General features: G+C 29.5%; 1 protein-coding gene across 2 annotated transcripts in view; it reads right to left on the reverse strand.

Moving 5' to 3' along the window:
- Positions 1 to 370: 370 nt before the first annotated feature.
- Positions 371 to 13,292, reverse strand: part of LOC106790029 (neuropeptide-like 1) — a 14,222-nt gene continuing 1,300 nt past the window's right edge. Inside the window, exons 2-5 of one of the 2 annotated variants that reach the window (XM_014754667.1) lie at positions 4,799 to 5,265; positions 3,829 to 4,670; positions 3,297 to 3,465; positions 371 to 1,535 (exon numbers count right to left, since the gene is read on the reverse strand). In XM_014754667.1, coding sequence (XP_014610153.1) covers positions 1,367 to 1,535; positions 3,297 to 3,465; positions 3,829 to 4,670; positions 4,799 to 5,265 — 1,647 coding nt within the window. In that variant the 3' untranslated portion in view covers positions 371 to 1,366. The remainder of the gene's footprint in view (positions 1,536 to 3,296; positions 3,466 to 3,828; positions 4,671 to 4,798; positions 5,266 to 13,292) is intronic. The other variant, XM_014754668.1, reaches the window with a different exon arrangement.

A 13,292-nucleotide genomic window follows, 5' to 3' on the forward strand; every position in this document is an offset into this window, starting at 1 on the left:
TTAATATTCGAAAAATCCAATATTCTCTCTTGATATTTATTGAATTATTACATATAACATCACATACATTTATACACAACGATAGTCACTAATAATAATCGAATAATGTGTAATACGTTATACGAAGAAAGAAATTCATTCTCGTTATCAGTGCATATCGTAATCACTAATTCGGGTTATTTTTTTTTTTTGTTTATTTGTATAATACTGTGAAAGATTACTACGTGCAAGGAAATTGCGTTTAGACTTCGTAAGCCGTTCTATCGTAACAGGACGATGATTGGTTTTTTAAAAAAGTATACAGGTAAGAATATTTAATAGATTATTTTACCTTATATTAACGAAAACGATTCAAGCTAGGTCTTTCTTCTTTTTTTTTTTTTTTTTTAATCTATTAAACGCAACATAATCCTAATTAATTTGAAGATAGAAGGAAAATACAAGCACAGGTAATAATAATAATAATAATAATAATTATCTAACGATATAATTATTGTCTTATGAACGACGAACGATTCTAATCAATTTTTTTTTGTTTTTTTTTTTTTAAATACTCTTATCGTGTTTGAATAATTTAATCTTAATCGTATGTAGTAGTATATAATTATCCAGGAGAAAATTATTATCAATGTTATTATTGTCAATGAACGCGTAGGTATCTCTCACGACGAAAGTTACATTAGTTTCATTTCATTTATTAGATGATTAAACAACGACAAAGAAAATTACAACGACAACGACAACGACAACGACAATGACGATGACGACGAGAAATTTGTTTCTCTTCGATTGAAAAAAAATTCGATTCTTCAAAAAATAAATCATCTATTGCAAGTAATATTACGTATTAATAATAGAATTATAAAACTTTCAGAATTTCTATGGAACTTTAAGGAATATCGTATATGAATTAAAAAGAGAGAGAACAAGCACGAAATTGTAGGTTTACAAAATATTTACATCGGTGTAAGTAGGTGTAATCTTTTTTTCTTTCTTTCTTTCTCGTCGTTATTTTCGATATTTCGTAAATTTGCGTATAATTCCGTCGTTATGATTACACGACGATAATTTAATCAACGATGATGATGGAGCCAGTAATTACGGATTTTGCATTTAGCGATGGGTCTATCAATTCAGTCTTTTACATGCTTTCTCAATTTATATTATATCTATTGTTTAATAAATTATAATTACCCTTCTCTTTCATTATCTTGTTCTAGAATAATTTACAAATCAATATAAAAAACGCGATGCAGAAAGTTATAATTCTTCAAATGATTAAAAATATTGAAAACTTAAGGAATATGTTTATACCCATCGCTACTTGCACGATTTAAACAATTTACACAGTCGGTTATGAAGAAAATTATCGTCCGTCGGTAATAGAACGGGATCTTCGGAAGCCATGGTGACAATACCTGCACAATGACTGAAGATAGCGTATTCTGGGAGGGCCAGAACCATAAATGGGCCTTAACGACCAAGTCGTCGGGTTGAAGGAGTAGTTTGACGTGGGCCCATCTGCGGAATTCTCCCTGAAATTGATCGGACGTGTGTTGTTACAACATTAAGTATTTCTACTTTATCGACACGCACGCTGCTCACACACACACACACACACTCACACATATTTTTATGTCTAATCAGTCACAGTTTTTATAAACTAACACAGCTGCTATGCTTTTTTTTTTTTTTTTTATAACTAATTAACACTAAACAATTATCAGTTGATATGAAACGCAACGATGATGGATAACAATTTCGTCTATTTTTTTTTAATAAAACAAAATTAAAATATCTAAAAAATGATATATTTTTAAAAAATAGATAATCAATGAATTGTTATCGATCATAGTTTTCATTTATAGCGACAAATAAAACTATATTAATAAATCTATACTATATCGCATTACTGATCAAATTAATGTTCGTGTAATCAGAGTCTAAAATATACATATATATACACACACACGTAAGTATATGTATAATATATAAATAGATTTTGAACAAGGAACGTTGATGACTCGATCATAATGGGTTTTTTCTTCGAACAAAGGAAAAAACAATGCTTCCTAAAACAAAAAGAATACTTAAGCACACTTGTGAAGTGCTATTAACGATAATGGAACAAAAGATCAAAGCATATTCTTGTTTAATTCTGCAAGAGACATCAGACCGAATAGAAAACTATTCTCGAGATATTAAAATGCATTAATTAATTATCTTCACTATTATATGACATTTAGACTCCGCGAGCACTTGATCTTCGATCTACCTTCAACATTCAACATCAATTGCATCAATGGTATCCAAGGAAAACTATTTTATGAAAAAAAAAAAGAAAAAAATACAGAATAATGCATTCGTATCTTTCAATTAATTTCCATTCGATAATCTATGAAAATGACATTGTTTCCACTGGATAACCATTAGAAAGGAACGCGCAACGCGCGTTCACATCTAACATAATCCTAAATACTCGTATATTAAATTGTTTATAAAACGTTATAAAATTCTACGCATGAAAAAGAAAAAAAGGAATGAATAATTCGTTTTTAAAAATATCCACAACGCGTCAAGTAATTATTTAAAAAAATAAAAAACACGGAGAGAAGGGTCTACGTATAAAAAAAAAAAAACAAAAAGGAAAGAGATACAAACAGAAAAAATGTACGAACAAATGAAATAAATGCAGCAGACATTGACCCTCTATGAAATAATTAGCCTTCTAACATCGATTTATACGATTCTAATTGACTCTCTAGAATCTAATCTGTCTAACATCAATAAACGACACCGAAAACTATACATTTAAATAAAATGTTAACAACACCTATCTACCGTGACGAATCCAACGAAGACGACACAATTGGAGATCGTGAAACGAGTGAAGTATGTTTTATGACAAAATATTTAAAAAGAGAGAAAGAGAGAGAGAGAGAGAGAAACATATGAGCAGAAGAAAGAACCAAGAAAAAAAAAAAAGAAAGGGTACGGGACGATTCGTAAATGAATGTTTTTTTGGTTGAAAACGATGCACATGAGATTAAACGTCCAAATACTGCAGTTTTTGTTTTTACTGTTGTTCTTGTCGTGAAAAAAATTCAGTAACTAACGAGGAAGAGATTAATATATCGTTTGAACAATTATTAGATTAGTGACACAAAATATGATCTACTGATTACAGATACGGACAAATTTGGCGACATTACATCGAATAAAATAGGAGAACAAATTTTGTGCGGATAACACGTGTGAGAAAATATGGCGGACGGACGAGAGCCTAATGGTCTGACCTGTCGACCAGATATCTGGGTGATCGCGAGATTCGTGCCGCCCTTATCGATGGTAGCAAACCTTGCCGCGCCAGAGACCCGATATGTCTTTTACTTCGTTGAAATGTCTCGAGATATCCAACGGGAATCGAGGTGTCCGTCGGCAACTCCAACCCAGCCGATTCCGTTCCTGAGAGTCAGAATCTTGTTTCTTTTTTTTCTTATAATTTTACCCTTTCCAAAAATTTAATTAAATGAACTACAAAGGGTAAACGATATTTCGTTTTAAGATCCAACATTTCGGATTAGTCGAGAATTATTTGTATTTCTTTTCTTTTTCTCTCTTTTTTTAGAATTAATTAAATTTATAATTTAAATATTTTTCAATTGATAAATATATCGATTATAGGATACGTTGGATCTCTCAAAAATTTAACCCACTAATCTAACAATTTATGCATTAGATTAATCTATATAGAATGGTACCTATAATAATCATTGATAATTACGATATTAAGATATTGTGTTAAAAATCATTCTAATATATTCTCACCCATGAATCTTTTTTCCGTGTTTGGATATTGTCCGGTCAGGGCCTCGATCATTTCCTCGTAATCAAGAACATTAGAATTCTGCATGACGGGTAATGGATACTCGTCGGAAAAATCAATTTGCCTTTTCGTTCTCCTATCGTCCGAATCTCGCATCAAAAAATCCAATTTATCGTCAAGGAATGATCCAGAATTTTCATCGTCGTGTTTTTCGCGAGTTAATTGATGATAAAGATCGAGAGGTTTTTCTTTCAATGATCGTCCATGACGGCTCATAGTACGAACGATCATACCGTATGGGGGAATGGCATAAGCACGTTTAACGTATTCAGGCCAGTCTCCATTTTTGGCCAATGATGCAACATTTCTTTTATCTTCATCGTAAGAAGCATGAAAAGCTGGTAATCCATCTGACCGAGCCAAAGAACCCAAATACCTTCTCTCAATCGGTGACATATCTTCGGATAAATAATCCATTTTACCTGATTTTGGTAACATATAGGTCCTAGCTAACGCAGCAACATTCCTTTTTCCTGCCATTTGTGGTAATGCTCGATCCCTTGCAAGGGCACCGATATTTCTCTTGCCATTTGAAGCTAATAACGAACGATCACGTGCCAATGAAGCAATGTTTCTTCTACCAGCTGTCGGTGGTAAAGCAAAGTCTCGTGCCAACGAACCCACGTTTCTCTTCTCAGAAGGATAATTACGTATCAAAGCTTCGATATCCAATTCACCATTGGGAAGTGTATACTGACGAATAATATCAGGTATATTTTTACCGAAATCTTCTGTCATATGTTGCAATAATGTTGCCAATCTTTCATCGGTCCAAGTACCAAACCTATTTTATTCCAAATAAATTCGTTTTAATTTCATTTCATTTAACCTACCAATCTCAATTATATATTTAATCAATGAAAACAAAACAAAACAAAAAAATAATAAAAAATAGGCGTATATCTTTCTCACTTCGAAGCGTAACTTCTTTTTTCCTCGTCGTCATTATTGTTGGTCTCTTCTTTACGTTCCTGAATAGAAACCGGAAGATCACCGTTCTTTGCCAAGGTCGCGAGACTTCGTTTTTCCGTTTCGGCTAATGGTTCAACTTCTTCGATGTTCTCCTCGAACGAACGTCCGAACGGATATTCCGGTAATTTGGATGATTTACCAATCGACATCAAATGAGCTCGCATCGCTGGATCTCTAAAGAGTTCCAAATAAAGACTACCCGGTATACAAATTTCTGAATCATCGTTTTCCTCGGTACTGAGTGCCTTTAAATGAGCCATCTCGTTACGATTCTTTGCATCCTGAATAATTCGAGCAGTACGCGAATAAGCCGCTAAATTCGAGCTTGCTTCTGGGAGACGCAATAATGCGATGAAAACTTTTTTCGGTATGCATTGATTGTTGTCTTCTTCCTCCTGACATAAAACCTATAACATAATTCAAATTTATTTATATATGTTACAGTGATACGTTCGATAAAAACGTACACGTACGCATATTTTAACAGTAATAAAGCCAAAAAAAAATAAAAAAAGAAAAATGTATAATCATTATTAGATTTACGATATAGGATTACTAATGGGATAAATTATCTTCGAGATATTAACAGATAAAATCGATCTTATAACATCTCGTTGGTTAACTAAAGATTTTTTTTCACATGGAATATATAATATAATATACACATAATATATTCCTCTATCATACAAAGCCCTTTCATATAACAGGAATCACGCGTACTGGAAGAGCGGAGACATTATAGTACTCCTTTCATACCGATCGCACAATACAAGATATCGATCCTGTCAAACTTCATATTACACTGGTTTCCTAGTATGATATATATATATACACACATCTATCGTAAAATGTAAACAAAAAGTGTAAAATACATTCCCAATTTCACGCGTGAACGCTTTGCTGTATCACCTGTGAATTTCCAATAAAAACGTGACAAAAATGTATTTCTAGAAAATTTCTATGGAATTTCGTTCTGATGATATTAAAAAAAAAAAAGAAAGAAGGCGAAAAAAATGAAATATAGGAATCGGAATAATAATAGTATTACAAAGTTCCTCGAAACATGATACAGTATAATTAATTCATATGTATTTCCATTGAACAAAATGGTCGGCGGACAGCTGCAACGTTATTAAATGATCGTCATAATGTCAGACATAAATTTCATCGCTTCACCGTTTCGCATTCGTCATACATATTAATGCAATGTCTAAATCGTAAAGGTTATTTCGAAATCGAGTATACGTTTCTATCATTTAAAGTGTCTCTTTCCAAAGACGTTCAATTTCCATATCACTTTTCTTTCATTAACGAAAATCAATCGGGTTAGAGAGTTAATATAATTCATTTTCCTTCCATTCAAATTATATCTTCATGAAATATTTCATACAATCTTTTCGATTCAATTGTAAATAAATAAATAAATAAATAATAAATTTTTAATTAAATCAACATGATGAAATTATGATAATAATTTTAGAAATAATCCCAAGTTATTAATTTTCAAAATAAATATATTTTATATCACGTGTGTAAGAAAGCGTTTTGATTACTATTTCGTTTCATTAAAACTAACTGTTAATTATTCCTACCGCACTAAGATTAAATGAAATTCCTCAAGTTGTACTTTCGACTAACTCTAGAATTCTGTTTATATGTTGCAACCCTAAGAATACTCGAAAATATGGAAAGTAATTTTATTTTTTTTTTTTGTATTAACTTCATACATCTTTACAATTTGTCCGTAGACATTTGGTAAATTATTATATAAATGAAAAAAGATAGCACGTCCTTTATTTCAGTTAAGTTTAATTTTTTACTAGTTCTCATGTGGGTGGATTCTTTTGAGCTTGGAGAGTAATTAACTGGTATAAATAGTGCTAGTTAAATATTTAAATTATTCTTCGTCACAAGTATCTTAACAGTAAAATCAACAAAAGTAAAAGGAGAAAAAATAATCACAAATAAAAAACGGACTTTCGAGTTGTGAAATATTCGACTAAATGGAAAGAAGGAAAAAAGAAGGGAAGGAAGGAAGGAAGGAAGGGTGGCATAGAAATCGCAATAAATGTAACCAATAGTCGAATACTCTTCGAAGTTATTTTCTTCCGAGTGAAGAACATTCTTCGAAAGGGTCAATGACAGAATTTTATCGGATTTACCAATACGATAAAAAGAAGAACTTTACGATTTGTTCGTAAAAGAAAATGATAAAGTTTTTTAAAGCATCCCCTCGATAAACTTATGAACTTCTAATGTTCGATCTCATACGATTCGACGATCGTAACGATTATCGAACAATTACAATTATTTTCACGATAAACTGATATTTTTTTTTTAATTTTACGAATCTTACGTGAAGCGGTATGTTCCATCTATCATTCATCGTTCGTAAATCAATTTTCCGCTTCGAATTCGATTAAGAAACGTTAAAGACATAACTTTCCATCGTAAATTTCTAACTAACCGAGTTCGAAATAACACAGTTATTCGCAGTAATTTGTTCTGCTGCGTGTACGTACTACAATCGTCTACGGTTTTCATAAATCATTTGCAGTTCAGGGAAAAATAAATGACGACAACAAAATAAACGGACCTAGAACGTTTTCGTAGAAAATAAGGGATGGTCCCGAATATCGAACCGAATATATATATACAATATATATATATACATATACGTCTACGCGAATTGGCTTAAAAAAAAAGTCGGATATCATCTGGTATCGGTGATAATACCTCGACCTCGTTCCTAAACGTAAAGCTTGAAATTTTGTCAAAAATATAGTAAGAGTAAAAGATAAAGGAATGAAAATAAAATAAAAGAAAAGTAAAATAAAAAGAAAAAGATAAAAAGTAAATATCTATATCGGGATATATCAAAGAGTACTAAATTCTTCCTCGAAGAGAAATCATTCAAAGAGAAAAGTACGATATTGTTTCGTCATATTCTTTAATACGCGACTAAAGGGTATTATATATACATACATATATATAATATATAAGTAAGGTAAGTATATATTTTCTATAAAAAAAAAAAAAAAGAAATAGATGTCTTTGACGTGTAACTTGGCACATTGAATATTTCTAATCGTTATCTTTTTGTCCGGACGATTTGTTCGAATCATTCGAAAGATAAATTTCACGAATAAAAGAAGTTATCATTCTTACGGAAAAAATAAAAAAAGAAAAGAAAGCATTAACGATATATAATATATATATATATATATAGATACATATAAATTATTATTATTATTATATCTTTTAATCACGTTTATTGAACAAAATCGAAACGCCCACTGAATGACAAGCTTTTCGCACGAGCGACCATCGATAATCCGATGAGAAAAAGAAAAAAAAGAAAAAGAAAGAAATTTCGTTAGGGGAAGAAAAAGAAAAAGGTATATATATACCTATATACCTATATATATATGTATATATATATATATATATGTATGTATGTGTCTGGTGTAAGAGAGGAAGGATCGTTCGGAAAAGCTTTCTTCGCGACAATAAANTATATATATATATATATATATATATATATATATATATATATATATATACATAGGGCTAAAGTCAGTTTTTAATGGCATATCGTTGATACATCGATATCAGACCTTCAAGTCGATCCCTCGAACGACGTTTGAATGTCCTGAAAAGGACGACCCTGTACCATTGACATCGTTTACTCTTCGTTGAATCAACCAACACCAATACCAATGTAAACCGCCCACGAAAATGTCCTTATCTGAGATATAAAAAAATATAAGCATACACACACACACACACACACACACAGAGTTTGATAAATAAATTGGGAAGGACGATGGAACTATATCCTTCTCGGATAATTAGAAAATGAAGACACTGAGAGAAAGAGAGATCCTCTTAACGTTGAACAGAATCCACGAATTAATAGTAAGTCAAGTTTATTAGATCTCTGCGTCATTAGTTCGAGCTTAACTCTTTGCAAAATGATGATACAAGGAAACAGAGAAAGAGAGAATGAGAAAGAGAGAGAGAGAGAAAGAGGATCTTTGCTGTGAATACTCCTAAATAACTTTCGACTAATTAGAAACAGCTATATCTGTGGTGTATCTGTTGCATAAAGATCTATAGAATTAACAAGATGTATTCAACTTCAAGTATCATTTTCATGCTTATCCTTTTCTTATCTTTGTTAATTGAATCACAAAATTATCTTTGATTTTCTCTAATAATTCATTTCAATCGATAATGTGTAAAATATGCATGTGTACGATATAATGAAATTAAAATAAAAATAAAAAAATATGGTAATTTTGTCAAAATTTATTATACAAATTTATAATAAGCGAACATTATTATTTTTATAAAGAGTTGTAAAAAGAAATAAAAAAGGAGGTGGGAGGGGGGCAGGGCGGGGGTGGGGGGTAAAAAATAAAAAAAAATAAAACAAGAAGAAAAAAGAAGAGGCACGTCAAAGTTTCATCAATGGAAACACCACTTATCATACTCGTCGCCGCTGTGAATGACAACAATAAATCACAGCAAGCGTACGAAACCATTCTATAGACAGGAACATATCAGATGACATCGTGCTTCGTTCGCGTGGATATGATTAATGCGTTTTGTTCCCACCTAAAAGGTTTTATGAATAATTGATTCGAAGTATTCAAATTATATTACATCGCGTATCGTAAACATTCTCGATTAAAGAAACGTCTATTGTTGCAAAGTTCATTTTTAACGTTAATTATCTTTTTCATTTATATATCTTAAAAGATAAAGAAAATAAAACTTATGAAATTCATCAAGAAATAACATTTTATTGTCTCTAATATTGTTTTTTACATTTTAATAAATAAATTATTTTTATTGAAAAATCTAATCTAAGAAAAATATTAATAAATACGTTAATTATATATATACAAATAATAATATTAATAAAATATATTATCAAAAGAGTACAAATATAAAAATATTATTCGTATTTTATTCGTATACGAAATGTTTTACTATTATTAATTATCGAGATACTAAATACCACAAATATTGAAATTAGTTATTAATCAAAGCAATCTACATAATATGAAAATTAGTTCGCCGATTAAAATTCTATATATCTCATAGTTATAAAATAAATGATCAATTATTTTTATTAATTATTCCGTATTGATAAATTATGGAATGAATTATGTTATTTTCCTACCCACAATATAATATTCCCGTTCAATTAAACGTACCAACCAACGAACCAACCAACCTAATTCCTTACTTGAAAAGCGAAACAGGATCTTCTTAGAAGATTCGTTATCCTCCCCTTTTACCTTTCGCTTCGGCTAAGATCTCGTTTAAACGTCGGACTTTATACCTCGAATGTTCGTTCCTTTACCAATCCGATTGGCGTGAAAGTCTTCAATCGTTTTAAAAAAACGAACCGATCTTTTACAGAACTTGTAATTAACTTTCTTTGGCGGGTTGTTGGTAATGAATAAAAAGAAAGAAATAGAAAGGAAAAAGAGGAAAAAATTTTGTTTTTTGTTTTTTTATATAAAAATTTAACGAGAAAAAGAGAGAGAAAGAGAACACATTTCTTTTCATGTAAAAGTAACATTGGCAAGAATCAACTCTCACGCGATTTTCCGGATTCTCTATAACTATAATTGAAAAAATTGTCCTAGTTTACGAAGAACTTCTTCGATATTATAATAGAAATCTAACTAAGAAGAAACTTTGAGAAAGGGGAAACAAACAATTGTCCTTTGCTGCTTATACTCTCTATTACATTTACCTAACATGGTCTCTATGTTCATGTATTATATATAACATACAGTATCCATTCACGATTATCTATATGTATACCTTCCCTTTTCGATTTTAGCATATACATACAATGAGTATCACTTAAAATCGTATACCGTTATCCTTACTAGATTTTTACTTGAAAACTATTAATATAATATGTTTAGAATAAAAACAATTTCAAAATAAATACATTAGTATACCTATCTTCGTTACATATATGAGTTTAACACTTGAAAGAATTATTTCTAATAAGTGAATTAAACTAATACGAAAGTAACGTACATAAATGGTCCATTGTTAAAAATTGAACATTCATTTTTTTTTAAAAAACATAGAAAAAATTATTTTCTACTCAAAATACGGTAATAAGATATATGTAATGTTTTAATGAAACAATCTTAATAAACAATCTTAAATATAAGTAAAGTGGATTAGAGTATTAAAATAATTGTTAATCAATCGAAGGAAATGTATGTATATATGTTCGGTGCACCATCTTCCTTGAAATACCCCATTAAACTGAGACATTATCCTCTATGAAAGTTCTTTTATTAAATATTGTTTATATGACTTTCCGAGAAAGTTGCGCATGTCTATAACGGGAATAATATTCGTTATAAAGTAAATTTAAGATTATAACATTTTAATTTTAACATTCTTTTAATATTTATGTAATTTTTTTAACTAAAGTATATATTTTCTTAAAACTCATGCACAGTTATGACTTCGAGAATAAAATGTTTGTTTCTCATGAAACATAAAATCGAAATTATTTAATATTCAAAATACATTAATAAGTATGTAATGTTTAATTCAATGTACATATGTTTAAACAATCTGAAATATAAGTAGAATGTATTAATGTATTAGATTAATTGTTAATTAATCGAAGGTAATTTATATTGTTGTCTAAAAGTGTAATCTACAAGATTTATGCACTCAACTCTTCGAAATCTTCCGTTAGACTGACACATTGTCCTGTATGAAAGTTATTTTATTGAATGTTGTTTATATGGTTTCCCGAAGGTTGCATATATATGTAACATACATAAAATAGAATTTCTTTTTACGGAAAGTCATATAAACAACATTGAATAAAAAAAACACGTGCCAACGTGCTAACAATGGATTTCGAAAAGGAAAGTACATCGAACTTATAATCCATGCTTTTAGACAACAATATACATTTCTTTCGATTAATTAACAATCATTTAATATAATATATTCCTTTTATTTTTTTTCAGTTTAAAGAACACCCACAACTTATTACCAAATACTTGTATTACCATTATTTTTCCACTTATCATTTAATTCAATTTAAAACGTGTATTTAAATCTTCGATACTTTAATATAAATTTCTATTTTGTTATTTCTGTTCTCTTCTTTCTTTGTTTTATTTTTTTCAAGAATTAATATGATAGGCACGTCAAAGAAAAAGAAGGAAACAAGAAACCTGAACGGTATGCAATAAAACGAAGTTAACTGAACCCGATAATCGATCGAGAACTAAAACCATGCGAAATTTTACAATTAAAGTATATATATATATATATATATATATATAGACGAATAATATAATTAATGAACAATCCGAAAATTCTCCAATTAATATTATCCACTATAAAACGTTTCATTTTATATTTTACGAAATATTTATGAAATACTTCATAACAAATATTATCCATGGAAAAAAAAATATAATGAGATATAAAAGAAACGCGGTGAAAAGTTGTTTCGAATTTTTTCTCGTTGCATAAATTTACAATCTGTTAAATTTATATAATGCCAACCAATGTCTGATTCGAAATCAGGATTTTTTTATTAAAAAAAAGTAAGATAAAAAGTTAATTACTATCCTATTCACTGGCTTATCGTTCACACAAATCACGTTGGTGGACGACGCTTTTTAACGAGAATTAATTCAAGAGAATTTACGCGTGAAATCTTACAAAACTACAAGCTCGTGTAAAGGATCATAAAAATAGTATGTCGAACGTTGTAAAACGCACGTGACTTGAAAGAGAAAAATATAACTTCTATTTCATATATATATTTATAAATTGACACGAGATTTTTAGTTATTATAATAATATCAATAAAAAATATTATATAATGGTTGTTAAGTTTTAATAAAATAGGTAATCTTTCTTCGTGTATTTTATTCTCTCTCTTTATTCTTATTTTCTTCTTTAGGAAGTTTTTTAATTTAACGATGTCAATTTGTAGAAATACTATTAGCGGTTTATCTTCTCTCTCTCTCTCTCTTTTTTCACTGTCTTTTTATTTTCTGACAGTTTCTTCAAGTAAAGAACTTCTTTTTCTCGTAAGTTTTTTCGCAAACTTTTCCATCCTCTCTTCTCTCGACTACTTTAATGACCTTAGTACTAATATACTTACTTATTTATTCTCTCCAAGAAATATATTTCCATGATCGCAAAACCCTTGTATCTTTTTATTCGTGATAAATGGATAAATCTTGTTATTCAAGGTAAGATTGTATAATCGGAAGTTCGAATAAATACAAAAATATGAGAGAAAATTGTAGATAATATATCATATTTTTTAGGGATTACATATTTCTTTCGTTATTTTAACGATAAAAAGATAACAAGATATAAAATATATATATGAAATAGAAGTTATATT

This window comes from Polistes canadensis, unplaced genomic scaffold (assembly GCF_001313835.1).
Source record: "Polistes canadensis isolate GaletaPanama2010 unplaced genomic scaffold, ASM131383v1 scaffold_210, whole genome shotgun sequence".
Lineage (NCBI taxonomy): Eukaryota > Metazoa > Arthropoda > Insecta > Hymenoptera > Vespidae > Polistes > Polistes canadensis.